General features: G+C 28.3%; 1 protein-coding gene across 7 annotated transcripts in view; it reads right to left on the minus strand.

The window, feature by feature from the left end:
* Positions 1-1508: 1508 nt before the first annotated feature.
* The window catches only part of LOC103579549 (cadherin-99C), a 100414-nt gene continuing 74205 nt past the window's right edge, over positions 1509-27717 (minus strand). The window contains exons 3-22 of one of the 7 annotated variants that reach the window (XM_053739633.1): positions 27207-27272; positions 25782-25960; positions 24212-24334; positions 21252-21515; positions 14567-14716; positions 14068-14286; positions 12708-12902; positions 12307-12594; positions 11084-11401; positions 10372-10512; positions 9900-10184; positions 9649-9822; positions 9368-9577; positions 8165-8296; positions 7967-8083; positions 7466-7861; positions 6402-7030; positions 4822-5058; positions 3915-4096; positions 1509-2428 (exon numbers count right to left, since the gene is read on the minus strand). In XM_053739633.1, the coding sequence (XP_053595608.1) occupies positions 2124-2428; positions 3915-4096; positions 4822-5058; positions 6402-7030; positions 7466-7861; positions 7967-8083; positions 8165-8296; positions 9368-9577; positions 9649-9822; positions 9900-10184; positions 10372-10512; positions 11084-11401; positions 12307-12594; positions 12708-12902; positions 14068-14286; positions 14567-14716; positions 21252-21515; positions 24212-24334; positions 25782-25960; positions 27207-27272 (4610 nt within the window). In that variant the 3' untranslated portion in view covers positions 1509-2123. The other 6 variants (XM_053739632.1, XM_053739638.1, XM_053739635.1 and 3 more) reach the window with 6 other exon arrangements.

Here is a 27717-nt window from a genome sequence, read left to right on the forward strand (position 1 = left end):
TATTGAGCTTGTTTTGGGGTCCAGAGGGTGATAAATTGGTAGTTTGAGTATATTATTACCCATAGGAGAGTAATAAACAAGTCTGATCTAATTTTTAGACTATTTATTTTGATATTTATGAAGAAAAATTGTCATTTTTTTATTTTCAAATTTTCGTTTTCCGTTAGTCGCATTACAGAAATATGACAACGTCACAAATATGTGATCTGTTGATTAAATTTATTTTCCGTTAGTATCAAATCACTTTAAAATATAATTCTATTGAACTCTATTATAATTGACAAATTAATTATAGTTCTGACAGGTAAATTAGGTTACGGCATAATTATCTTAGTATCTAACATCTAGATGCAAAATTAAAATTAAAATTATTAAAATTTTTTTTTAAATTTGAGGTGTGCATTTTTTTAAAAAATACTATTGAGCTTCTTTTAGAATCTAGATGATGATTAATTAATTGAATTACTTTTTTATCGGTATTGGATCACCTTAAAGTATAATTATATTAAATAACTTTATCTAAATCTCTGATATTTAGTTTCAATTACCAAATTAATTACAGTTCTGGCAATTAAATTAAGTTAGCTGGTATCATTGTCTTAATTACTATCATCTAAATGGTAAATGTCACTCAAAATGATTCGAATTAGTACTAGGATCTTTTATAAATCCACTAAAAAAATTTCAATATCTTATTTCATCATAAAAATTTGCGGTGTGCATTTTTAAAAAAATACTATTGAGCTTCTTTTGGAATTTAGATGATCATTAATTGATTTAATTACTTTTCTATCGGTAGTAGATCACTCTAAAATATAATTCTATCAAATATAATGACATAATTTCTTGTCATTTAATTTTAATTGTCAAATTAATTACAATTCTGCACCTAATTTAGTTTAATTAATAATTGTCTTAATAACTGTCATTTTAATGACTAATTACACCAGAAATAGTTCAGATATGTCTTCTTATAACTTATAAATTAAATAAAATATCATTTATTAACTTATTTCACTATAAAAATTGAGGTGTGCATTGTACTTTTTATGCACATCCCGACTATTTTCGTCTTTTCAAAACTAAAATTAAAAAAATTTGCTTACGTAAATAAACACAAAATAATTAAACAATATAATATTTATTACAATAAATTTACTATTTAATTATTAACAAAATTTATACATTTTTTTTTTACTAATTATTACATTTTTCTTCACATTGGCATCTTAAATATTATTCAACCATTAATTAAATTACTTACACATTAATTTATTAAATAACATAACTTTTGGATAAATTATTATTCAACCACTTCAATTAAATTAAAAAAAAAAAAAAAAACTCGAGTAAAAAATGTCACATTAAAAAAATTTCTATTTAAATGTGTAGAGTAAAATAATGCAAAGATGAGTAATTGAGTCCCGGAGGAGTTAAAAAAAGCGGAAAAAAAAAATGTTAAACATTTACGTTATTTTTTTTTTTTTAATTATTCTAGCAATTTAGTAATTCGTGGCAGTTACTTTTGCTATTGTAATACATACGTTTTAATTAAAACATTCAATAGTTATAATTTATAATAATAATAAATTTTACATTTATTAATAATTTATAATAAAAAATATAAGTAAATTAAAATCTATGACTGCATTCTGGCAAGTCGTTGCGCATATTTTTTTATTAAGACATTTAAAAAAAATATATTTGTATATATATTTATATATATCACTTTTATATTGTTAATATGAGCAAAACTTGAACATTAATTATAAAATAGTATTGATAATAATAATAATAATAATAATAATAATATAATACATTTAATAATTAACATAAACAATAAAATATAAATTATATCAATTAATTTACATAAATTTATCCACACGATCATTTAATTAATTAATTAATTAATTAATTAATTATGCATAAATTTTTTTTCAGTATAAAAATATTTAACGGACGGTAGCTGGCACATTTGTCAGCGCATAATTAATAATAATATTAAACCTAGAGTATTTGATTGAACGTCCATCTATAAAATACTAATTAAGTTAAATTACAGTTTTATTTGTTTTTATAACAACTCAATAATAATAAATCGTGCACTATGTTAGCTATTGTAATTACAATTCTGTAGTTGTCTCAACTGGACTCTGCTCGGTCAAATAACTGAACCCGAGGTGCGAGTAGTCTTTCCTCTCTCTAAATGTAACGTTATCATTTGAAGGGCTTGCGCTCAAAAGCTCTTCGTGATTGAACAGCGGATTCAATACAGGTGTGTCAATATTATTTATAAGATTGGTATTATTATTATTCTTACGACTCAGCGTTGATCGTCTCAGAGATTGCATGTTTACTTCTGGGTTACCCGCGATACTAGAGGCGCGGACTGTCGTCGCGGCTTCTGAGCTCACTGGACTCTGTTGACCTAATTAACATTCGTTTTAAATAATTAGTGGTAAATCTGTAATCATTTAATCAGTCAGTGTACTAGTAGAGTCACTGAGCCAGTAATTGAACGCTTAACCAGTTAATTAACGGATTAATTTTTAAATATTTGAATACAGAAGGATGTAATTACAAGTCATGTTTTAAAAATTTTAAATCAAAGAGCAATCAAGTATTTTTTTTTTTTTTTAATTATTGTAATTGAAGTTAAATGATAGAGGTATAGATTAATTGATGTCAATTTATTAGTCGTGTTCATTCACTGGACTGATCAGTAAAGATTTTTTGAAATATTTAATTAATTATGATTTTTTATAAATTATTTATTTATTTAACGACAAAATTAAATAATTTTAATTATTTGTAATTTTTTAATTTATTAAATTTTTGAATAAATTTTTAATTTTTTCAAATCGATAAAATTGAAAAATTTTGAAAATTAAAACGCGTGAAATTTTTTTGCTCATTCAAAAAATAAAAAAAATCGACAGCTGAATTTTTTTCACGGATCATCAGTTTTAAGTTTTTTTGGATTACAATTTAAAAAAAAAATTTGGATAGTGATTTTCAAAAAGGTTATTTTATACGGAAAAAAAATAGACGCTGCAACAGAATTTTATCCTGTTGCAGCACCAGGATTTTTTTTCTGGAATCGATAGGATAAGGAACAAATTTTATTTACTAATTATTTTTGTCCGTATAGTGAAATTTCAAAATTTAGAAAATAGTTCAAAGTCTGAAACAAAAAATTCCAATTTTCAAATTTTAATTTTGGTTTTTGAAATTGGAATTTTCTTTGCAAATTTGAATCTTTTTTCAAACTGATTTTTTTTTTAATTTTTAAATTTTATTATACTGACAAAAAAAAATTAGTACATGAAGCTTGATCCTATCCTGTTGCTTCCACAAGACTACGTCCTGTTGCAGTGCCTATTTTTGCGTGTATTAAAAAATTCAAGTGTAAAAAAAAAATTTATCAATCGGATGTATATTTTTAAAGTCATTGTGTTTACCAACACCCGTAAATACTGACAACCATCACAGTTTTCCACAATTTTTTTTTTTTTAAATCTTTATTACTAAAAAATCGACTTAAAAATGTGTTTGTTTTATTCATTAATAAGTTATCTTTCAAATCATAGGAATTTTTTTCATCACATATTTGAACAAGTGTGAAATTTTTTTTACGTAATTGAAACATTTAGAACAAAGTAAACGTTAGCAGAACATATCTCATTGCTTTGCAATTGAGTTGCGCAATAAATATAATGAATTATTTACTTTCAGTGACGATTTATTAGATTTAAATTTCAAACACTATAATTACAGTGAGTAATTAGTATCGGTCACGTAATTGTACATTTAAATTATCTGAAGTGACATTTATTATAGCGGACAGTAGAATTATCTTAGTATAAATTGCATAGGGCGTAATTAAATAAATAAAAAAATAAATAATTACATACCAGTACTTCCGCCATGATCTTTGGTAATGTAACTGACATTGTCAAGACTAAATGCATGATTTTTATTACTAAAGTCTAATTGTAAGTCATTGTAGCTCTCGTTGTCGTCATTTGGGACACTCATACGCAGTACTTGGGTCTCGTATTCCTTGAGATCCGTCTCGACGTAAACTGGATCATATCTGGGAACAACGTACATTCGCTGCATACGTTCTCTATAACTTTTGTACCTATTGCAAATAGTAACCAGTTACAGTTAAATTTTAAAATTTAAAAAAAAAACTAACTCAAGCTATTTATATATTTTATTAACTCGGCAACTGAAAAAATAATTTAACTCTGTCTGGCTAGCGCAAGTTACCCGGAAAAGGTTAATTACTGCAAATAGGTTTTAATTGAAAAGCTTATATTCTATGTCTCTTTACTTAACTTGACTCTTTAAATATAATATTATTTACATTTGCGCGCCGCAGTTTATTTAATTATTCTATGAATAATAATAATAATAATAATAATAATTGTCATTATTATTATAAAAATAAACTTATGAATCTCATGGGTAATAAGGAAATATTCATTGAGGAAATAATATTCAATGTCATGCTGAATATTTATAGAATTTCATTAAAAATATTGTCCTTGCAGAAAAATATTTTCATTACCCGGGAAATAATAATTTAGATCTATGATCTAAATCCGATATTTTACTTAAATTTAATTTTTTAAATTATCAATTATTCAAATGTATTTAAATTTTTGATCCTCGTGTCAAAGATAAAAAAAAATCAAATTTTAGAAAATATTTCAGGACAAAAAAAAATTTGAATAGATCTGAAGATGTCATTAGATCTTAATTATATTTTCCGCGTTAGCTTTGTTTATTTTTAAAATAATTAATAATGCTGACCTGGACCAGGATATGCAGATGTAAATAATTCCAGCGACACCGAGAACGAGAATAACGCAAGCGATTATTATCAGAGCATATGGAAATACTTCGCCGCTAAATGCAACGGCTATAGGAGTAACGATTGTTGGTTGCTCGGGCGTCGTTACTGGCGCATGAATGTCAATAGCGTTAGCTCGGACGGCTGTTGATACGTCGAAAATTAATGAAGACATTGCTGGCTTGTCTAACATTACTCTGAAACAAATTTAAATGATAGTAATTACTTAAACGAAGACTTTTTTCTTATTCATTAACATTTTTACAATATTAAACACTCGGAAATTGGTACATTTGGAATGGATTTTTAATTTTCTGCTTGAAAAATTCAGATTTTCTATGAATTTACAAGTTAGAGAATCATCCTTTTAAAAGCTATTGTTGTTTTTTAATTGGAAAATAATTTTCTGAATGTTTTTTCAAAGATCCTGGGATTTGGATGCGTACGTAAGGATGTACAAGTTGTCAATATTAGTTGTCATTGAAAAATTTTTTTTAATAGGAAATATTTTCATTATTCATTAAATTTTTAGTTTTAATGGAAAATACTTCTATTAATTATTAATAATTGATTTGCTATTAAAAATTTATTTTTCATAAAAATGTGGGAATTCCAGTTTCCATTTTTGAGAAAATCTGTCTTCGAAAAAATTTTATAGAAAATCGGGACTCGCTGCCTATGTCCGAAAAATGCCAAAAGTACGTATCTCAACTTTTTCATTTTTGAAAAAATTTGTCTTCAAAGAAATTCTATAGAAATCCGATAAAAAAAATCGGGGCTCACTTGCTTAAGCCCGAGAAAAAAAAAATTTTTCTATACTTTTGAATACTACAATTCTTCCGAGCGACTTGTTTGATTTCCCCACCAACTGAAAACATCCATCTGAGACCGTACTTTTAGCCAGGATAGCCTTCTGTTAAATTCGATAGAAAATCGAGACCCCACCGGCTTATGCTCGAAAAAATTTTTTTCTTCCACTATTATTGTTCACTTCTCTGCCACACCAATAATCAAAATTTTCCAATGTCAAAAGTGGGCATCCCAGATTTCTTCGAGAAATTCCATCTTCGAAAAAATTATATAAAAAATCTGGACTCGCTGCTCATGCCCGAAAAAAAAAATCCTGTCTTTCACTATTATTATTTAATTCAACTGCACTATAACCATCTTGCTGATTAAATTCATCCAGCGATACGTGAAATACTAAACAGTTTCTTATCACAAATATTTCGAGACCCACTCATGCACGAATACTTTATTCACTAGTAATAAGTTAGTGGCGGTTTGTTTGCATGCCACGTTAATATACAATTAAAAAAAAAATAATCCACGTCATCCATAATTATTACGATTGTGTAAAATATACGTAATAGTACCAGTAATTAAAATCCAAACTCAACCATTTAAATAAAAAAAAAAAAATAATAATAATAATGATAGTTTTCAAGTCTCTCATTATTTTTTATCAGCTGACCTATTTAATTATTTTTCCGTCACATAAATAAAAGCTTACTTAATTAAATAAATAAAATAAAGTTACCTTATTAAGTGGGAATTATTACGATCTAAAATAATTTCAGTCTTTGGATCAATGGCATAAAACCAGACGTCAGTATCCAGCGGGTGATTTTCGACGGTACCATTTTTATTAACAGTCTTTCTAGTAGATATCCTATCGATACCAATCAGCAGTCCTGTTTTTTCTTCTAATACTCTCACTATTTTCGTCGCTTCTTTTTGCACGTTGTCGGCAGATGCATCTTGGATTGCAAGTACAAGTAAATTCTCTTCGTCAATTAAATTAACAATTACGGGAGCCTCGGCGGTGTTGAATTTAGTCGTCGAGTTTGGATTATCACGTACTTGGACGTTAAATTTAAATGGTAATTCTTCTAACAAGACATTGTCGAACGTTCCAATTGTTTTTATCATGCCCGAGGAACTGTCTATTGACAAGTATTGCGTTCCACGTCCATTTAACATTTTGTACTCGAGTTTACCGTATTTTCCATTGTCTTTATCTTGGGCTTTTACTTGAAGCACGTTGAATGAAAATTGCGCGGTTTTTGGTATTGATGCAAAGTAACGACGTCGACGTAAACCCAACGGGTCTTCGGGGAATATAAATTCTGGTTTGTTATCATTTACATCAATTACTTGAATTTTAACCTAGAAATTAATTTAAATATCAATTATTAATGGCGCGTTGATTTGAATTTTTTTTTTATGAATTTTCAAATTTGCATTTAAAGTTATTTTTAAAAAATTGAAATTGCGACTAAACTAAGAAAGATATGACTAAAATGCATAGAAACAAATTTGTAGCTAATTAAATTTCCTACAAAAAAGGTATGATTAAATTTTTACGTACGTCTAATTATTTCGATGTAATTTTAAATTTAAGTAAAAAAATTAATTTTTATATTTTTTTAAAATTGATTCCATATTTATTTTCTCAATAACTTTTAAATTATTGGAGATATACGAATAATTATTAAGACCTTTTTTGTAGCAAATTAAATTTTCTATAACTTTTGTTCGAAACTTTTTTTTGTAAGATCAATAGTTTCGGTAAAAATTAAATTTATAAATAAATAATTTTACCATCGTAGTATTTCGGTGTGAATTTAAAGTACCGGAGGTAGATTCCAATTTTATTTTAATCTGGTAAAATTCAACTGTCTCATAATCAAGTGCTCCTTTTTTTAATCTCAATGCGCAATTACGTTCATCCGTGATTTTAGCTTCAAATAATCCATCCTCATTGCCACTATAAATTTCGCACTTCAAAGTTGTATCGTGAGCGTGGGAATTTATAATTGTCAAAATTTTAATTAGCGTATTGTCACTAGCATCTTCAGGCACATCAACATTGTAAGAGTCCTCGGCGAAACCTAGTCCAACTTCGGGGGCAACTGTTGCTACGTGACGAATATAAATTGGGACAGTCGTGACAGAAGACAGTTGAGGTTCGCCCAGGTCGTAAGCTCTTACATCCACCTTTGAGTAAAATATTATTAATTACATGTGTACAGCATAATTAAAATGGCTTAACGAGCATAAATTAATGTCGAAAATAATAATAGAATAATAAATAATTCATACTTGATATTCAGAGTCAGTTTCCTTCCGTAAATCGTCGCGGACCGTTAGTATGCCCGAGTCTGGATCAATTACAAAATATCTACTTGCACTTCCACGTCCAATTATTTCATATCTTACCTGTGATACATTTAATTATTAAATATATAATGATAGTAATGGGATTAAAGTTTATTTATTGGACGTTTAAAGTTCACTTACTTGATTACCGGGTGATGTTCCATCTGAATCTTGGGCTAATAAATTAATAACTGTGGTACCTATTGGTACGTCATCGTCAAGTGTAATTGGACGTGGTATTGTTGTAAATACAGGCGGTATATCATTCATATCCTTTAATGAAATTAATTAATTAAATAAATTTTATTCAGTATTTTATTTTTTAATCATTAATACGTCGAGTAAAAATCTTTACACAGAAAAAAAAGATTCCTTGGCCTAAGAAATTTTTTGCATTAGAAATTGAAAAAAAAAAAAAAATTTTTTTTTGGGCGGGAAAAAATTCTTGCGACAAGAAATTTTTTTTTTCTGTCTTGAAATTCATGGGGAAAATTTCATACACGGGAAATAATAAATTACGTACTTAGGCAGGAAAGTAGGGCATTGCAACCCGTAATATTCTTACCCGAGTCGAAGGCTTCCCGAGGTGCGAATGCAATTTTTTTTTTGTCATGACCGGATAGAAAATCCGATAAAAATAAAAAAAAAAATAATGGAATTTTTTAATTTTTCTAGTGACAGGAACTTTTTAAAATAAACTAGAGCAATAAAAAAATTCTAAAATCAGAATTATTTGCGAACAAGTGAGTCTACCCTATAAATTTTTTAATTTTTTTAGTACCGGGAATGTTTTAATTCAAAAGAAAAAAATCCGACAGTTTTTAATTTACAAACAACAAAATTTTTTATAAATTACAATTTTTAATTTTTTGTACATTAAATTTTTGAAAACAAATCTCCTATTACTCTGACAAAGTGATCGGGTATTGGATTTTTTTATCCTAATTTCAAAATTCTCTATTTAAAAAAATTTATTATTTAAATTTAATTCTTATATATTTAAAATTTTATAACAATGACATTAGTTACACTGACATGTTTCCAATTTCATAAAAAAATTTAAACATACAGTCGACTACCCTTCAAAAGCCTGATCTAGGGAACGTAAGGGAAATTTTTCTGTGAATTTCAGACTTTCCACTCCGTACGTTCAGTTTTGTTCTCGACTACCCGTTACAAGCCTCTGGTACGAAACTCAAAAAAATGGGGGAAGTTTTTTGGACTGAGTAACTCTTGATTGAAGGGAAGAAATTTATTACAATCAAGCTTACGACGAGTAGTCGACAGTAATTAAATTTTAATATGTCAAGAGGTTTATCTAAAAAATAATTAAAGACAACTTACTTGTACGTTGATAACGACACGAGTAGTAGATCCAGGAAGATCACTTGTATTTTCTAAAGTACCGACAATGAGTATATGCTGACTGTCTCTTTCGTAATCCAGTCCACGTACTGTTTTAATTACACCCGTTTTAGGATCAATACTAAAGAGATCAGTGTCGCCTTGTTTAATTACATATGTTATTTGTTTTTTAGTGTCTGGATCATCGGCCTTAAACAAAAAACGAAAAGTTAAATAATTAAATTAATAAGCAACAAATAAATTTAAAAAAGTAAACTTACGACAACTTGTATAACCATATAATCAGGAACGTTTTCTTTAACACGTGCTTCATAACTACTTTGATGAAATATCGGTACTTCGTCTTCGACATCGATAACTTTTACTGAGACAGTTGCTGTCGCTAGACGAGGATCTGGTGCGCCATCACGTGCCGTCACAACAAATTTATATTCCTAATAAATAATTATCATAATTAGACGGTTAATATTCAAAGGATTAAAATATGGGTTTAATTATTGAGTAGACTCACGTGATTTTGTTCGTAATCTAGAGCTATTTTAGTAAGAACGTCTCCAGTTTCCGGATCAACCGTGAACGGAATGTCGTCAGGTGCGAAATAAGTTATTTCAGAATTAATACCCTCATCGGCATCATCAGCATGAACATGTCCAATTAATTTTCTCGCCTCTCCTTCCTTTACTTCAAACTCGTAAGGCAGACCCTGGAACTCGGGGTTCTTGTCATTGATGTCAGTGACGCGGATGTTAACTGTCGCGGTGCTCGAAAGCCCGCCACTGTCCTCAGCCTTAACAAACTATAAAAAATTTTTTATTATTTAATACCTTGATAAGTAATAAATAATGAATATCAAGTATTGAATTAAGCATATCATTAAACTTTTATTCTGTTAAATAAAAGTCTTGAGACTTGAGTCGTCAGTTACGAGTTACAAGAAATAATGAATGGTTAATGCTTGAGGCGAATGCTTGGTTACCACTTACCAGCTGATACCGCGTCAAGTCTTCCCTGTCCAACTTCCTTATAACGGTAATAACGCCTGACTTGTCACCGATCGCAAATTGCCTCAAGTCATTGCCCGAAAGTATTGAATACGACACTGGATCATTTTCTGGGTCGAGTGCCTTCAAATTTATCATTTGTATTATTAGTTACTCATCATTATCATACAGAAGAAAGGGGTTCAAATGGGCCGCATGATTTTTTTTCAACATAGGGGGTGGGGATAAATAAATTTTTATTTTTAAAACTTAATTAATACAAAATTTATTTTTAGTTTATAATAAAAAAAACATTATCTTTGCAAATTTTTTACTGTGGCTCATTTTAATGGGGTCTATTTTGCCCCATATGTAAAATTTATGATACTGAAATTAGCCGTCTACTAATTTTTGGATTTTTTTTTCAAATGATAAATTAAAAAAAAAAAAAATATTTTAGAAAATTGCACCCATAATTTTTTTAGTTTTCTACATGTGCATTTTTTTTTTTTTTTTTTTTTAAATTTAATTGTTGAAAAAAAAAATCGAAAATCGTCTGCTACCTTCTGGATCATAAAAATTTTCACAGCTAAGTTATATTGGAACCCCTTATTTGGGGACTAAAAAATTATAAAAAAAAAAAAATAAGATATTTTAATACCAAGGCCCATTTTACCCCTCTCGTTATTATATAACTAAATAAATAAAAACTTACAGTAATGGTAGCGACTGTTGAATTAATAGGAGCACCTTCGCTAACCTGAACTTCATAGACCGGTTGTTGAAAAACGGGACTACGCGTATTGGGACCGGGTATGACATTTATTTCAACAATTGTCTGTGAGTATTTACCGCCTTTATCAGTGGCCTGGACAGTGATACTGTACTGTTCGCCGGCATTTAATTTTCTTACGGACTCTATCACCCCGGACTTGGGATCAATTTTGAATTTTTGCTGGCCGTTATTAGATACATGATAAATGCTGTACGTTATCTCTGCATTTTCCCCTTCATCATTATCCGTTGCTTCAACCTGTCATTTAAATTTATTGATTAAAATTACAATTACTTCCACACTGTAAAAAATCGGGAGTGACGCGGATTTTATTTCAATTCGCATTCACTCTGGTCCGGAGTTTTAATACTTAAATAAATTTATATTTAATAGAAACAGCTGTTAATTATAAACATAATTATTTAAATAAATAATTCAATGAGATATTAATAATTAAACTTAAAATATTATCTTTTTAATTTATAAAATATTTTAGTAATTCACTAAATTATAATTTCATATATATAATACATAGTGAAAATATTAAATTGTTGAATAGCTGTAGTGACATAGTTTTTATGGGAATATTTTATATTTCGGTGCAATATGAAATGTTATCTCGTGTTATAGTTGATGTAAGTCATACGACAGTTTGTGTCTCAGTGTAATTATATTTTTGCAAGTTTTATTATCAGCTGGTTATAATTTTTAAAAATAATTTCGCGTGAATATATGGAAAGGGAGCTCGTAATTATTTACGTACTCAATATAAATGTCTAAATATCAAAGACCTAAGCTCACTATGCATTAGTAATTTTTTTTATAATTAATATTTTCCGAAACTCCTTCGGAGTGAAATTAACTCCAAGAGAATTAAATAAATAAAACAATCCACTTAGCGGTCACTGCAAATTTTCTACAGTGTATTTACAAAGTAATAATAATCAAAAATATATATTTAATTAAATTATTGATTATTAACAATAAGTATAACTATTAATTAAAATTGTAGCGATGCAATTATGTAATTTAATTGGCTTTAAATCAAATTAAAAGGTAGAGTAGATGACGTAATAGTTGAATATGTCTGTAGAGATGCCAGTGATCGGAGATGATGTCATCTTGTGATAAAAAGAGTAAAAAAAAACATTATCGAGAGTCACCTTGATTACTTCCCGTCTGGCTTCGCCAGCTTGGACGGTGATTGGCGGTACCATTGGCAATTGAGGTGCATTGTCGTTGACGTCGTTCAACGTCACGACAAAAGACAGAGGTGTTGATGCCGCGATTCCTGATTTCTCCCGAGCAATAACTTGAAATCTGAACCGCCCAGGACTCGGCGGATCACGGTCCAGATTCTCTTCATTTACTATCAAAGTTCCTGATTGATCGATCCCAAAGAAACTCGTCGTCAACTCGAACGTGTAGTTTGGCTTAGGGTCCTCTGGCGCCTAGAATTTTTTTTTTAAATTTTTGTTTGCAAGTTTGTGCTATGGATTGATGGATAAATGAGTAGATTAGCTGATGGTGAAGGAATTTGTAAGGAAATTAATGAGGAGCTTACTAGATCAGCGTCGAATACAGTAAGTTTAATCGGATTTCCATCTCTGTCGATGACCTTGGTACCAACTGGCGCATTCTCATCAACGTAACCCTCAACAGATGATGCTGTAATAACCGGCGGATTACTGTCTACCGGTTTGACGGTAATTGTCAGCTTAGCTGTCGCTGATCGCTTTGCTTCTGATTCCTCGACGGCCTAATGAAAATGAGGATCAGTCAGTAATTATTCTGTGTAATTACTATAATATGTGAGCTATATGTGACTGAGTTAGAGGAATTTTAAATAGAATTTTAAGATTAAGAGCAAAAAAGATAATTTTGTTTTGCAAAGCAATTTGTTCTGTGGAATGTGTAACTGTTCGAATAATAATTTATAACAGAAAGTACTAGCAACACGTGGTAATGAAAAAATAACTGAATACATGGACATTTTTAGTACTTTATCCTCTAGAGCTATGGTAATTCGAATCTATTGATAGCTTTTATGTTTTACAGAGCAAGTAAAAAAAATAAAATAATTTTGGATGCTAGTCTTTTTTTAGCGTTAATTGGTTTAAATAAACGAATTCGGGAATGCGATTTCATGTTTGTAGATTTGAAAAGTTTGTTTTGTTTAAATATCTGACTGCAACTGGTGATTTAACATCAGTTGGTTTAAATAAACCCGGTGATTAAAAGCCGATAGCTTGTTGATATTTATAAGGAAAAATAACTTTTATCTTTAAAGATTGATAAATATCTGTTGAAACAACAAACTTGTACTATTTGTTGGATAACAAAAAATTATTTACATCCCCGATTTTATGCTGAGATGCTGTATCTTTTCTCGGGTCGCATAACAAATTTTTTTCAACAAATTGATTTTTTTTAACTTACTTTCACACCTACGGATGATTTCAAGTTAATTCGGGAGTAATTGATCCGCAAAAAACAAAATTTCACCAGAGCCAGACCCTCACATACGCGATTAAATGATTTTAAATTTATAGGAGCAAAAGAGGATAAATTTCTGATAGATTTTACTTGTTTGGCGTAATTATTTTTAATCATTAATTTTTATTGCCATTTTCATTTTTTATTCATTATTCATTTATATATTATTCGTAATTACTATTATTCCAAGCATCTTTATCTTCATTCAATATAACGAATGAGAAATAATTATTCGACTTCGTAATTATTATTTAATTACAGAAAATTAATTTAAAAATTCTATTCCTCTATGGTTACATAAAATAAAACTTCCAATGGCTTCACTATTTAAATTTACTGACTGAAAAAAAATAATTTATTTCATTTATCTGCATCGGTCTCCAGTTTTCAGTATCAGTTATTTTCTTGATAAATAAATAAATAGTTACCTTAATAATAATATCAAATTTTTTGGTAACCGTGGTGTCGACAGCTCGAATCTGTTTGACCGCCCCTGTGTTTTGATTTATTTCAAAAAAGTCTCTGTAGTTTGGCGGATTACCGCTGAGAAAGGAGTAATGAATTGGTGCATTAATACTGTCCATGTCAACGGCTTGTATTTTCTCCGGCGATATATTGAGTATTCCAGAGAGTACTCCACTGGATACCTACGGGATTAATGAGAGCAAATGTAGTCAAACTGGATCTATAATACATCTAATGTGCATTAGCGTTGTATTGCAATTGCATTAGGGATGCATCTGCATCTCCATCTGCATTAAACTTTATTTTATTCTATTACATGTCCCATTTGAATTCAATGCTGATACTATCGTTTCAATGGTCTATTAATTATTTATAAAAATCAGCGAATTATTTATTTTTTTTTTTATCAATTAATAAAAGACATTTAAATGTTGTCGAGGATTGTATTTTTATGAGACTTACGGAAGCCGAGTACTCGGGATTGATACACGATCCGTCGAGCAGCATACATCCTTGGTAGATGAATGAAGGATCTTGGTCGTCATCATCTCTAATATTTACGGTTAGAGTTGTAGTTGATGTCAATCTTTCGGACGTATTCAATGCTCGATCCTGTAGCAGATAAATTGATCGGTTAATAATTATCGCGCTCAACGATGCATATAGCGCAGAGTACTTGGGGTTTTATTGTACTTCTCAATCAATTGTAATCGAGCGCATACCATCACGACTCTGAGGAATGCAAACGGTAGTTTTTAGTTTTTTTTTTTTTTTTTTTTTTTTTTTTGGTAAAAAATATATTTTCTTTAGTAACTAGAATTTTTAAATATTGAGACGGAATTTAATGACTGATGTTGCAGACATCAGACAAATTTATAATTATAAATAATTTAAAAAATAATAATTTTTAAAAATGCACTTAGTAATTTCAAAATTTTTTAAATGTGCATTTTTTTTTAATTTTATTTTAGTCATTATTTACTCTATTTTTTCATAATTTTAAATTTGTCTGATGCCTGCTATATCCACAGTCATTGAATTCAACCGTCTAATAATTTTTGAATATTTTTTTAAAAGATAAATTATAAAAAAAAGAATATTTGAAAAAATTGCACCTGTAGTTTTTTTAATTTTCTACATGTAAATTTGTTTTTTTTTTATTTGTTGACAACAGTATAGAAAGTTATCCTAGTTTAGTCCTGAAAGTTACGACCCATTTTACCACTTTTAAGACTAAACTGGAAGAACATAATGTGGATCAGAGCCTCAAAATACTCAAAACATACAGGAATTATTTTATCCACATTTGCCCGGGTCACAATATCTAGCCTCATCGAACCCAAGTAAGCCTCAATCTAGCATCACTGAGTAAAAATAGCATTTTGAGCCTCAAATGTTGTTCAAAAAGCCTCAATGAGACTCAAATGATGCTCAAAGATCCTCAATAAGTCTCGATGAGCCACAAATAAACCTAGTCTTGACTATGAAATTTAAAATGTAATTTAAATTCGATTAGTATTATTTGAGGCTCTTTGATCACCATTTGAGGCTCTGTGAGCATTATTTGAGGCTCATTCAGGCTTTTTGAATATCATTTGAGGCTCAAAATACTTTTTTTTTCTCAGTGAGGCTGGATTGAGGCTAGATATTGTGACTCGGATGAACTTCAAAAGTCTCATTCGACGTATTCTCTCCCTCCCTTTTCTATCTAAAATTTTTCAAAGTCCGTAATGTAACTTTTAATTCCTTGAGGATTTTGAGGTCTTATAATTAAAAATCGATAAATTATTGGCATTTAGACCTCACAGTTCTCATTGAGGATTTTTAGTACTAAAGTAGAGTTACTTTCTGCGCGGCAAATAAAACATCAAGGGAATTGAGGTTCTTGATAACTTAACTAGAATTTCTTTTTTGACTCGGGTAAATTCAAAACTTCAAATCTGATAGAATAATTTCAAACAAAATAAATTTCCGTGGTTTTAAATAATTGGGTGACTGGGTTAGTGGTGAAAAAAGTTATTTTTAACATTATATGACATCGTCTTATCTTAGACATCTCGGAACAGTAAACAATGTTAAGTGCTAACAGACAACGTTCTCTTTCACTAAAATATTTATTAATGTAGTTTTTTTTTATTTTTCTTAATCATTTCGCGAGATCTCTTTGTCACTGTCGACTGTGCACACCAATCCCGACTCTACACTCCAGCGACTATGACAATAATCGCGGTTTTAATCGTGATGAAATCAACTTTCATATGTTCCTTTGACCTTTTAAATTATTTAGATAATTTTCTTTTTATCTTTGCGTTAATAAATTGTATAATAATTATTTCCATTCTCTTAATGATACCTAATAAATATTAAATACTCAAAAAAAAAACTAATCACAAAAAATTTCTTAAATAATTTATTTTTTAAAAAATCTCTTTTCTCTGCCACTAATTTAATAAATTAAATAATTAAAATAAAAAATATTAAATCCGTTTAAAAAAATTTATTAACTCCAAAAACTTTCTCTAACTTCTTATTATTTATAATTTAAACCCAAAAAAAATTCAAACTTTTTTACTCTGAATGTCATTCATTTCTACTAAAAAAAAAAAAAAAAAAAAAAGTCTGATAACTTTATCGAGCGTAACTTGAATAATTTTTGTACAGCAGCAGTAATGAAGCATTACATCGTGTATCCAAAGATTGAACTGTACAATAAAGAAAAAACGTCAGCATTATTTGTTACTGTAACAAATAAATTCTGGGATTGACTAAATAAAATAAAATAAAATAAAAAGTAATAAATTATTTAATTAAAATAAAGTAGATTGGAAATTTAAAAAAAAAAAAAACCTTAAAACATTATTATCGATTTGTATACAAATCGATAAGGCGTATCCTATTGCATTCCACAATATTACTCACCGTAAGATACTCATTGGCACAATCAATCCTCAGGACATTTATTATTATTATTACGAATATCGCTTTCACTGATTCAGACATCAATCTCATGATTTAAATAAATAATATTCCCATTTATTTTATACGAATTTATTAATTAACAATAATAAATATTTATTTTATTTATTAGAAATTTTTTAATTTCTATTTCCGCTATAAAACAAATAAAAGATTTTTTAAAAATATGTTAATGCTTCCATGTAGAACGAGTTGTATTTCACCTTAAGTGTGTAGAAAGAAAGAAAAAAAAAGTTTAATCACGCATCTCAATCTAATCGTATTCGGAATCATCCGATTGATGTTATATTACAGGTGCCGTTTAAATCTTCAGGTGGATTTAAAACCTGAGATGAGGAAAGCAATAGAAGTAAAGACGGTTAATAATAAATAAAACAAGAGTTTAGTTATTCGTTGATAAAAAGTACCGACAGTTTACAAGACACACGTGTTTATACGGAAACGGTTTAGATTTTTTATACTAATTTGTTATTTATTTTCATTCTTTTCTTACGCAATTTCATCCTGACCGTTGATAAAATCTTTGACTATATATTTTTATATATACTTATGTGTATTAGCGGTAACTTTTAGCATCTTTGAATATATTTTAGCTCTGTTCTATGGAATATAATATATAAAGTACAGTACTTGTATTGATGATTACCGTAATTTTATGCCCACGCGATTTTATACGATGCACTGATCTGCTTTACGATGTATGACGTGTCATGACTATAGAGATCAATCCTTTCAATCTATATATAGATGTGTATGTGTATCGATGTATTTGTGTAGTAAAGTTGCTTAAGAACCAGGAAGAAATTTACTTGAGTTAATGTAATGTAGATCGCGATCGATTCTAATAATACAATAATTTATTATATTTTGTTTTATTTTAACTTGAGTTAATGTCCCAATAATTAAATTATTCAGTAACGATATTTAGGAATAAAAAATAATTTAAAATTTGTTTTAACCCGGGTCGAAAATATAATGAGTTTGACTTTTTTGAATTTTCTCAACTATACCAAAATTAAATTAAATTTAATTTTTTTGACTTGAATGGATACTAAACAAATCAGAAACTGTAAACTAGACTTAAAAAAATTCAAATTCAAGTCATTTTTTTGACCAGGGTAATATCGCATGGGGTCCAAAATACCCCAGTTTACTTAAAACTCTTAATATCTCAATAAATATTGAATTTAAAAAAAAAGTATAAAATACCTTTTTTGTAGAGAATTTAATGCGCTACAAAAAAGGTATCCTACGATTTTTCAAAAAACTTGATATTTATAGAGATATTTGTAAAAAACAAATCACACTTTTTTAAAATTATAACTTTCAAATTTCTGATGAAAAATTTTGAATTTTATTTATTGAAATAAATTTACTTCTTGTAGGATTGAACTTTTTTATCGATTATATGTCGAAGTAAATTCTTTCTCTGATAATTTGTGACAAGATTCGGTTACAAGTTAAGTTTTAATTTTTCAATAATGTTTAATATTGAAAAAAAATTTATTTAGTGCACTGTTAAACTTTTCACTTTCTTATTTATTTATTACTGTTGTTAAAGACAACGATTGTTAATTTTTTGACCCGAGTTGTAAATTATAACAGATTTTTTAATAAAAGTTTATCAAACTACGTAAATAATATTATTTGTATTCCAATAACAAGTTATGAGGTTTAAGTGTAAGTTTGTTAAAAAGTTTAATTAACAATATTAAACATTTAATTCAATTATTGAAATTTGTTTGAAAATACTTTGAATAATAAATAAAATAGTTGGAAGGTTGTTTAAAAATAAAATTCAATTATTCGTTAAACAACGTTCTGTAAACCGTTGAAATTTTATTGAAAAACTTTTTAACTTAAACTTTAATATTTTACTGCAAATAAACAAACGATAGTTGATAAACTTTTATGAATTATAAATATTTAAAGCACTATTATAAAGACCAATACTAATATCCTAAAAATATTATAAAAATTGTATACTAGACGTATGACAAACGAACGCTGACTAATAAGTTTGCCGTCTTCGAGTTCTAATGCTTACCTTACTGATACAATAGTAATAGTAATGGATTCATAAATTATCTACCCACGATCACATTTAAAAGATAAACAATCGGCTTACACAAATGTGTCTGTCATTTTCTATTCATTTGGTCGCTCGGTAATAGAAAACTTTAAACGAAACGTAACTTGACTAAAAAAAAAATTGGGTAAATATATATAGTACTAAATTTTGATTAGACGCAAAAATAAATAATGAAAATATGTGTAATTATGAAATACAAGTGTAGAGTTATTGCCTTGAAGCTGCGAGTGCTATGAAAAATATGATAAATATGTAAATGAGAACGTGTAATCTATATTACTGTTGAATATTTAAATATTATATTAAAAATAGTGGAGTTATAAAATAAGTGTTTGTTTTACAGTAAAATGGAAAATTTTATGAATATTCAGATATGGTCAGATATGTGCTCATATATGAATCATATCGGTGTGGTATTTTAAATCTGATTGGGCGTGGGTAGATATAATTATATCTGATCATATGTGATAGTTTCTGATATTATATGATCTTATATGATTCTGCAAAATCTGAATGCATGATATCAATTCTGATCATATGTGGTCATGAATTTTATATCTAAACATATATGATAGTGTCTAATATCGTATCTGTTCATATATGATGGTGTCAAATATCTTATCTGATAATATTTGGTCATGTATGATCTCACATCTGAACATATATGATATTGTCTAATATCGTATCTGTTCATATGTGATAGTGTCCAATATCGTATCTGATCATATGTGATAGTGTCTGATATCATATGATCTTATATGATCGGACAAGACCACATATCTGAATGCATGATATCAAATCTGATCATATGTGGTTATTTATAATATCATATTTAATCATATGTGATATAATATATGATCATTGGTCATACACGATCATATCTGATATCACATAAGATCATGTATGATCAAGCAAGATTATGTATGATATCATATCTGATCATATGTGGTCATGTATAATATTATATCTGATCATATGTGATCGTGCCTGATATCGTATGTGATATTATAAGTGATCATTGGTCATATACGATCATATCTGATGATATCTGATATCTGATCATATATGACCATATCTGGTATCATATAAGATCATATATGTTCAACCAAGATTATGTATGATATCATATCTGATCATAGATCATATCTGATATTTTGTATAATCATATCTATGCATATATGGTCATATATATGTATATTTGACCATAATAAGTATAAAAATTTTCCTAAATTACATATACAAATATAATTATATATACTAACATATGAACATGCATGACTACATATGATTACACATGATCATATAAAATAACTGTTGTGATATACTGTATTATTTATAAATTTTATTATGATTGGACTTGAATGCATGAATAAATAATAAATGCACACCCTTGACGCTTCGAGCTTGAGGTGTGGAGTAAAAACTTAAAAAGTCTCAGAGGTTGAGGCATAGGTGACAATTGTGTAACATTGAGTAAATTGCAGACTACACCTGCGATAGCAGAATATGGTATGGGATATAAAATACGTGACTCATAGTCTCACGCTGCCCACTGGGCAGTGTCACCGACTCACGGGCAAGTTGAAGTCTGAGTCTCTAGACACCAGAGACTCGTATCGAGACTTAAGTGGTACTGAAAGACACTGCCTATAGAAATACTATTTTAGCTTCTGCTTATATTTATTTTGCTGTTAAAGTGTTAGAAGGAAACTTGGGGCAAGACACTCTGATACCCGGTTAATGCCAAAGCCAGTGGATATTGTTAGACAGTTGGATTAAATCCGAATCGACTTGAACCTGGATAAGCTTTTTTGTTATAACAAGACTCAAGTTTTATAAGCGATAACATCTGAGTCAGTTAACGCTCCGCGATGTCTGATGCATTATTCACTTAAAACATTCTTTTGACTAGATTCCACAAATCCTTACCTCCATTTTTTTTTTTTTTAACATTTAAATTTACATTAAAAATATTTTTTACATTCGCTTAATTTTGAAATTACAAGTGAGGAAATTTTAAGTTTATTCTGGCTGAGATAAATTATAATAAAGCTAAAAAAAAAATAAGTAAAAACTTACGGAGGCAAGGATGGTGACGAGATAACGCTGCGTCCTCTCGAAGTCCAGTGTTCGATTGACTGTGACCTGTCCCTGATGTGGCAAGTTGATGCTAAAATAACCATACCCGTCTGCGGTTGTAATTCTATCACGACCAACGGCATTGTTACTGCCAATACCGTTCCCATCTCCTGGTGATATTGAGTATTCCACGAGTCCATTCACACCCGCGTCAGCGTCTAATGCTACGACATTTTGAAATATTGTCGATCCTACTGGCGTAAGCTGAAAGCGTTATTAAAAATAAAATTTAAACTATTTTCAAATGTAATTGGATTTTATTTCACATTTAAAAGTCACTTTTAACGTTCAATTAACCCAATAAATTAACTTTGTATTTTTAAACTGTCAAAAAATATTTACTTTTATAGTAACAGTAAAAATAAAATAAAAGTGAGTCAGTAACGAGATTTTAAATAAAAAAGTAAATTATTAATTTTTTATTAGTCAGCAAAAAAAAAAGTTAATTAAATTTTTTTTATTTAATTAAATTATAAAAATTTTTTATTAATTAGTCATTTATTTAATTATTTCATATATAGTAATTATTTTAAACAAAGTACAGCTACGAATGACGGAACTATTAAAGAAAAGTATAAAAATATAATAATGGAATATTATAAGACATTTAAAGTTGAGATGGGTGATGTCATTAGTTAATTACATTAGAGATTTAAAAGTAATGTGAAAATTAAATCGCGTATAAAGAGCGCGACAAATGTGCGTGAAACCGGTATTCACGGGACAGTTAATAACGTTAAAATGTTTGACCGCGCGATTTAACGTTAACGGTATTTATTATAACGTGGAAATGCGCTGGTGGATTTTTTAATTTTTTATAAATATATATATATATATATATTGTTATTTTTATAAATGCGGCAGACTTTGAGTAGCTTGTTAAAATGATTCCACGTGCTTGACAGTTTGCCGTTTTGTGGGAGATAAAGAGTAACAGAGTCATGCATTATTTTGTCTAGCATGTTCTCACTTTATCACTTGTCGCGCTTTCTCTCTCTCCCTCTCATTCTTGATTCGCGTCGACATCATTGTCGTCATGATAGATCCCGCAATTACGTAGCTGCGGTTAATTAAACTTTACTGCAACGGTGATGTAATGGCACTCTTCTTAGACAACGCAATTTCATTTTTTTTTCTTTTTTATTTATTAGAAAAATGTTACGCGGACTTTTCATATTTTTCATTAACTTTTTTTTTTACTCATTAGTGATCTTGATTTTTTTTTGCTTACTGTTAAAAAATTCTCGAGTGAACATCAAACAAAATTTAATAAAAATTCAGCCCTTAATTTGAATTCTAAAAGACCGCTTAAATTTAAAAAATTCAAATTTATAAATTCTATAAAAAACGTAAAATATCAAAAATTAATCATTTTTCTTAATCAAATTATTCTTCAGAACAGAGAAGATTTAATTGAACAAATCGATGTATTAAAAATTTAAATAATTTCAGTTTTTCAAAATAAAAATAAAAAAACTGGAAAATTAATTTTTTAAGGAGGTTCGATCGACATTAGTGAGTCAAAGTAGTGTTTGAATTTTTTTGTTTGCTAAATTCTCCTAATAGGTATGAAAATTTATTATTTTAATTTATAATAACATAACGAATTTATAAATTAATAATTATTACTTATTTAATTAAAGAAAGTAATTAAATGACTTGGTTATTTTTGACTCATATGATTTAATAAAAAAATTTGGCAACAGCGCGTTCTAACTTCTTAAACATCGATATTCAAATTAAAGCGGGAAAAATTTATTTCTTATCTCGTCTCTCTTATTGATGTATTTCTATCTTTTTTTTTTCTCTCGGCTGCTTCCGCGACGTTGCCAAACCTCAATAATATGTATCTCTGTCGATGAACGAGATTAAATAATGAAGTTTAACTTGAATTATTTAAATAATTACAACGGTAACACTATACTGTTAAAATCTTATCATATTCCAAAAATATTCAAGTTTATGGCATGTGGTTTTGTATTTCTTAAACTTGGGAGGTTAATAATGAAAAAAATCGAACAAGTCATGACGGGAGCTTGTCCGCCATAAGAGCCAGGCTATAAGAACTTTAAAAACGTCATTTTTAAATCTTTTTTTCTAAAAAACTAGACGGTGGGTCTTATTTAAATTTTGAGAATACATAGATCAAGTACTTCTTTACATGTATACTAAGTTTCAAATCTTAAAGTTGGAAAATCCTTTTTACATTAGATTCGGTCTAACCTCCTTAAACTGACGAATTCCATCTATCATATTATATATCATATATGATCGATAAGTTCAGACAAAATATTTATAGATAACAGTAACATCGAATAGAATTTTTTTTTTTATTTTTCTGGCTACGGCAGATATTTAAAAATTTTTTACTTTAGATAATTTTGAAATGCGCGTAAAAAAAAATTCGTTAGAAAATAGTATGACAGTGCAATGTATAGTAAATTTTTTTAAGCTTTGAAATTTCTTTTAGTACAATTTTATTCAAAGTTAATTTTTTTTCATAAAGAAAAAGTAAAAAAAAAAAAAATAGATAAAAAATGATCCTCTAATTTTTTCGGCCACTTTGTATAATTGTATACTTACCGCAAGCTTATGCTACTTATCATAAAAATAATTATAATAATATGGTTACTAAATTGACCTTATTGTTGATAATGTTGAGCAATAATCGTTTAGAAAAATTTGAAATTTTTTAATAAAGTAATTTTATGCCTCAAGTAATCGTCAGAAGCTGTTAGATATTATTATTATCATTGCTCGAGGGCACTGATGAGAATTAAAGTTCATGAGGTACCGCTAAACTAGATGACTAAGACTAATCGCGGTAAAAATATTACAATTAACTTAACGTTATGGGCATTAAACATTGATGGATTTGCTTATTATTATCATCAAATTACCTCGGGTACTGTTGTTTCGTACGGCGTATTGATAAACTTTGGTGCATTGTCATTTATGTCAGACACACGTACAATTATTGGAATAATTCGTTTCTTGTTTGTCGATCTTACTGTACATGCCAGCTGTAAACAAAATATATTAATTAATTATTATTACTATTATTATTATTATTTTTTTTTTTTTTTTTAATTTCAAATTAACTGTTTTTTGTAATACAACTGGAGCATATGACTGTCTATCTTTAGACACAAACAAGTCTCAGGGACACAAAATATTGAAATTTTTGGTTACTTTTTTATAATAATATATAAATAGTTTTAATATTTTTATATATGAGTAAAATGAGATAGATTTTCTTTTGATGCCAATAAATAGGTCACGTAATTTATTTGAAGAATTAAATTATATTGTATTTTTATTTCAATGACATAAATTTACCTAGACCCGAATAAATTGATTAATAAATTTTGTTTTTATAATCTTTTATATAAATCATATTTATTTTTTATGTATTCAAATTTTTTTCGCATTGTTTATAAATTATGTTTTTTTTATTTTTTATGGCTGAATACTGTATGGGGATTAAAGATACTTTTTTTAGGAAATTTTGTCAGTTACAAAAAAAGGTCTGATTCATTTTTTTGATATTTTTTATAGTTTAGCTTTAATTCGAATTTTGAGCTCGATAATCAACGTTTTGTATTAAAAATTTTGATACTTGAATTTTTAAAAATAAATCACAAAATATTGATCTTATGAAAAAATTATTGGGATCTTTTTTATAGGAAATTTTGTCAGCTACAAAAAAGATCTGATTCATTTTTTTGATATTTTTTATAGTTTAGCTTTAATTCGAATTTTGAGCTCGATAATCAACGTTTTGTATTAAAAATTTTGATACTTAAATTTTTAAAAATAAATCACAAAATATTGATCTTATGAAAAAATTATTTAAGTATTTTTTGTAGTAAATTTTATCAGCTACAAAAAAGGACTGATAAATTTTTTTGATATTTCTTATAGTTTAGCTTTAATTTGAATTTTGAACTCCATAATTAAAGTTTTGTATTAAAAATTTTGATACTTAACTTTTTGAAAATAAATCACAAAATATTGATCTTACGAAAAAATTATTTAAGTATTTTTTGTAGTAAATTTTGTCAGCTACAAAAAAGGTCCGATAAATTTTTTTGATATTTTGAATATTTAAGCGGTAAATTAAATTATAAAAATAAAACAATCAAATTAGGTATGACGAGTTTTTGAGTAGCCATTATTACTGTTATTATTAAATATAATTAATGAAGAATAAATGAAAAGGGAGAATTTAATGATCTGTCAACATGAAGAAGTACAAAAATGATAGATAGAAAAATCAGTCTAGGATCTCTTGAGACATGCAGAGCAAATAATGAGCTCAGTACCGTTATCCTGTTAAGACTCACAGTAAACTTCTATATTCTATTATGGAGTTGATGAGTATCAGGAAAATATATATATGTATATACGCTTAATTGTATCAATGTTAAGGTCAATAAAAAAGTGTAAAAAAATGCTACACATATTTACCTGGAACACAACGTGCGAGAGGTTCTCGCTGTCACGATCCAGTTGTTTAAGGAGTCTCAGTTTCTTTCCATTGAGGGCGAATAGTGGCGCCTTTCCAGGAAATATTAACTCCAAGGTGGTCTCGTTGTAGGGATTCCCAGAGACCGGAAGTTCTTCTGGTACAGTTGGCTGCTCATAACCTGTCAATTTAAATAATTTAGTAAATACGTTTTTTTAAAATAACGATTCCCAACAAAAGGGAAATTGTAATTTTTAATGATAGCCAGACTATGGATAAATATAACAGAAACTGAACAGGTTCGAGAAGTTGATGAACAAGCTCGGGAAGAATAAGAAGACAAAGAAGAAGATGAGGAAGAGAATGGAAATTAATCATTTCTGATGGACTTTGTTGCTATAAATCTTATGGTCGCGCTGGTTCAGCTTATAGTTGAAGCTACCGATGCTGATGCTGATGCTGATGAGGATTGTACACGTGAATGGAATGAAGATGATGATGATGAGAAAGTGATTCTACAGCTCTAGATTATCATCGAAGGCTAACAAATGTAACTAGTAAACGTGGCAGGTAGCCGATCTTGGGACCTCCATAAAACGTCTGGCACACCAGCGGCTCGGAAAATTACTTCCTCATATATATGTATGTATATATGTATATATAACGAGTCCATGTATTATAGAGTACCTTGCAGAACAGTCTTCGCTAGTACTAGATACTCGGATATCCAATAAATGAGACCAGTCAGTCTATATATAGAAGCTAACTAATTTCACCAACACCTTCTTCATTTAATTAACCCTTTTAAAGGCTTCCTTATCACTTACCCCTTTTAATATCTCTGGATATTCAATTACTTTTTTTAAATTATTTATTTTCATACTTGACCTCTTTCATTATTTTATTTTATTTTATTTTATTTTTTTTTTTTTTGCTAACCATCCATTATTTTAATGTTTATTATTTTTACGTGGCTTTAATTAAAGTGCTAATACTCTCGTAAATTGGCTTCAAATAAATTAAAGTACTTTTAAAAATTATTAATAAAAGGGGGCAAAACAGACCGTAGATTTTTATTGGAGTGACGATTTCGCTCTGCCGCTTCCGTATTTGGAATTTGAAAAATAATTTAGCTTGGGAAGTTTAAAAAAAAATATTAATAATATATGAAAGTATGAGCTAGTATATAATATGTAAATATGTAAATATATGAAGAAACGTGACGTAAGGGATGTTGATATTAAAATGTCTGTAGGGGTTTGTTGTAAACTTGAGTTTGTTGTGACACGTGACAAGACGGCATTTCCTTTTGGCGTCAGGTACATTATTTTCTACGTACACTAACTCATCACACCGTCATCATCATCATCATAATGATGATAACCGCAGGTTTGACGCTCTCGGTGATTGAGGAATAAAGTACTCACCATAGCCACGGCTCTCCTCGATGTCAAGGATGATGTTTGACTGGCCTGTCAACTCCTCACACAAACCTGCAACATTAAATAATCAACAATACATTATAATATAATCTTGTAAACATAAATTCATTTATCACTTCTATTACTTATGTTTCAAAAAAAAAAAAATACGAATTTTAATTCCCGCGGAAATTTAAAAAATGTCAGAAATTTTTGACACAACTTTCAACTAAAGTTGAGCCTGAAATATTGAACGTACGGACTAAGTCATCTTATACTTTTTTGTAGCAAATTTAATTTCCTACAAAATAGTATAGAGATATATTTTTCATATTTTGTATACTTTAGCCAGAATTTTAATTTAAAGACATGAGATCACAAAAAGAAATTGATTTTTTGATTTCTTTTTTAACTGAGTACTTAAAATTTAAATTACAAGTTTAATGATCAGAGATACGTTAAAAATGGAAATAAATTAATTTGTAGAGAATTAAATTTCCTACAAAAAATGATTCTA

The sequence above is a fragment of the Microplitis demolitor genome, chromosome 5, assembly GCF_026212275.2.
Source record: "Microplitis demolitor isolate Queensland-Clemson2020A chromosome 5, iyMicDemo2.1a, whole genome shotgun sequence".
NCBI lineage: Eukaryota > Metazoa > Arthropoda > Insecta > Hymenoptera > Braconidae > Microplitis > Microplitis demolitor.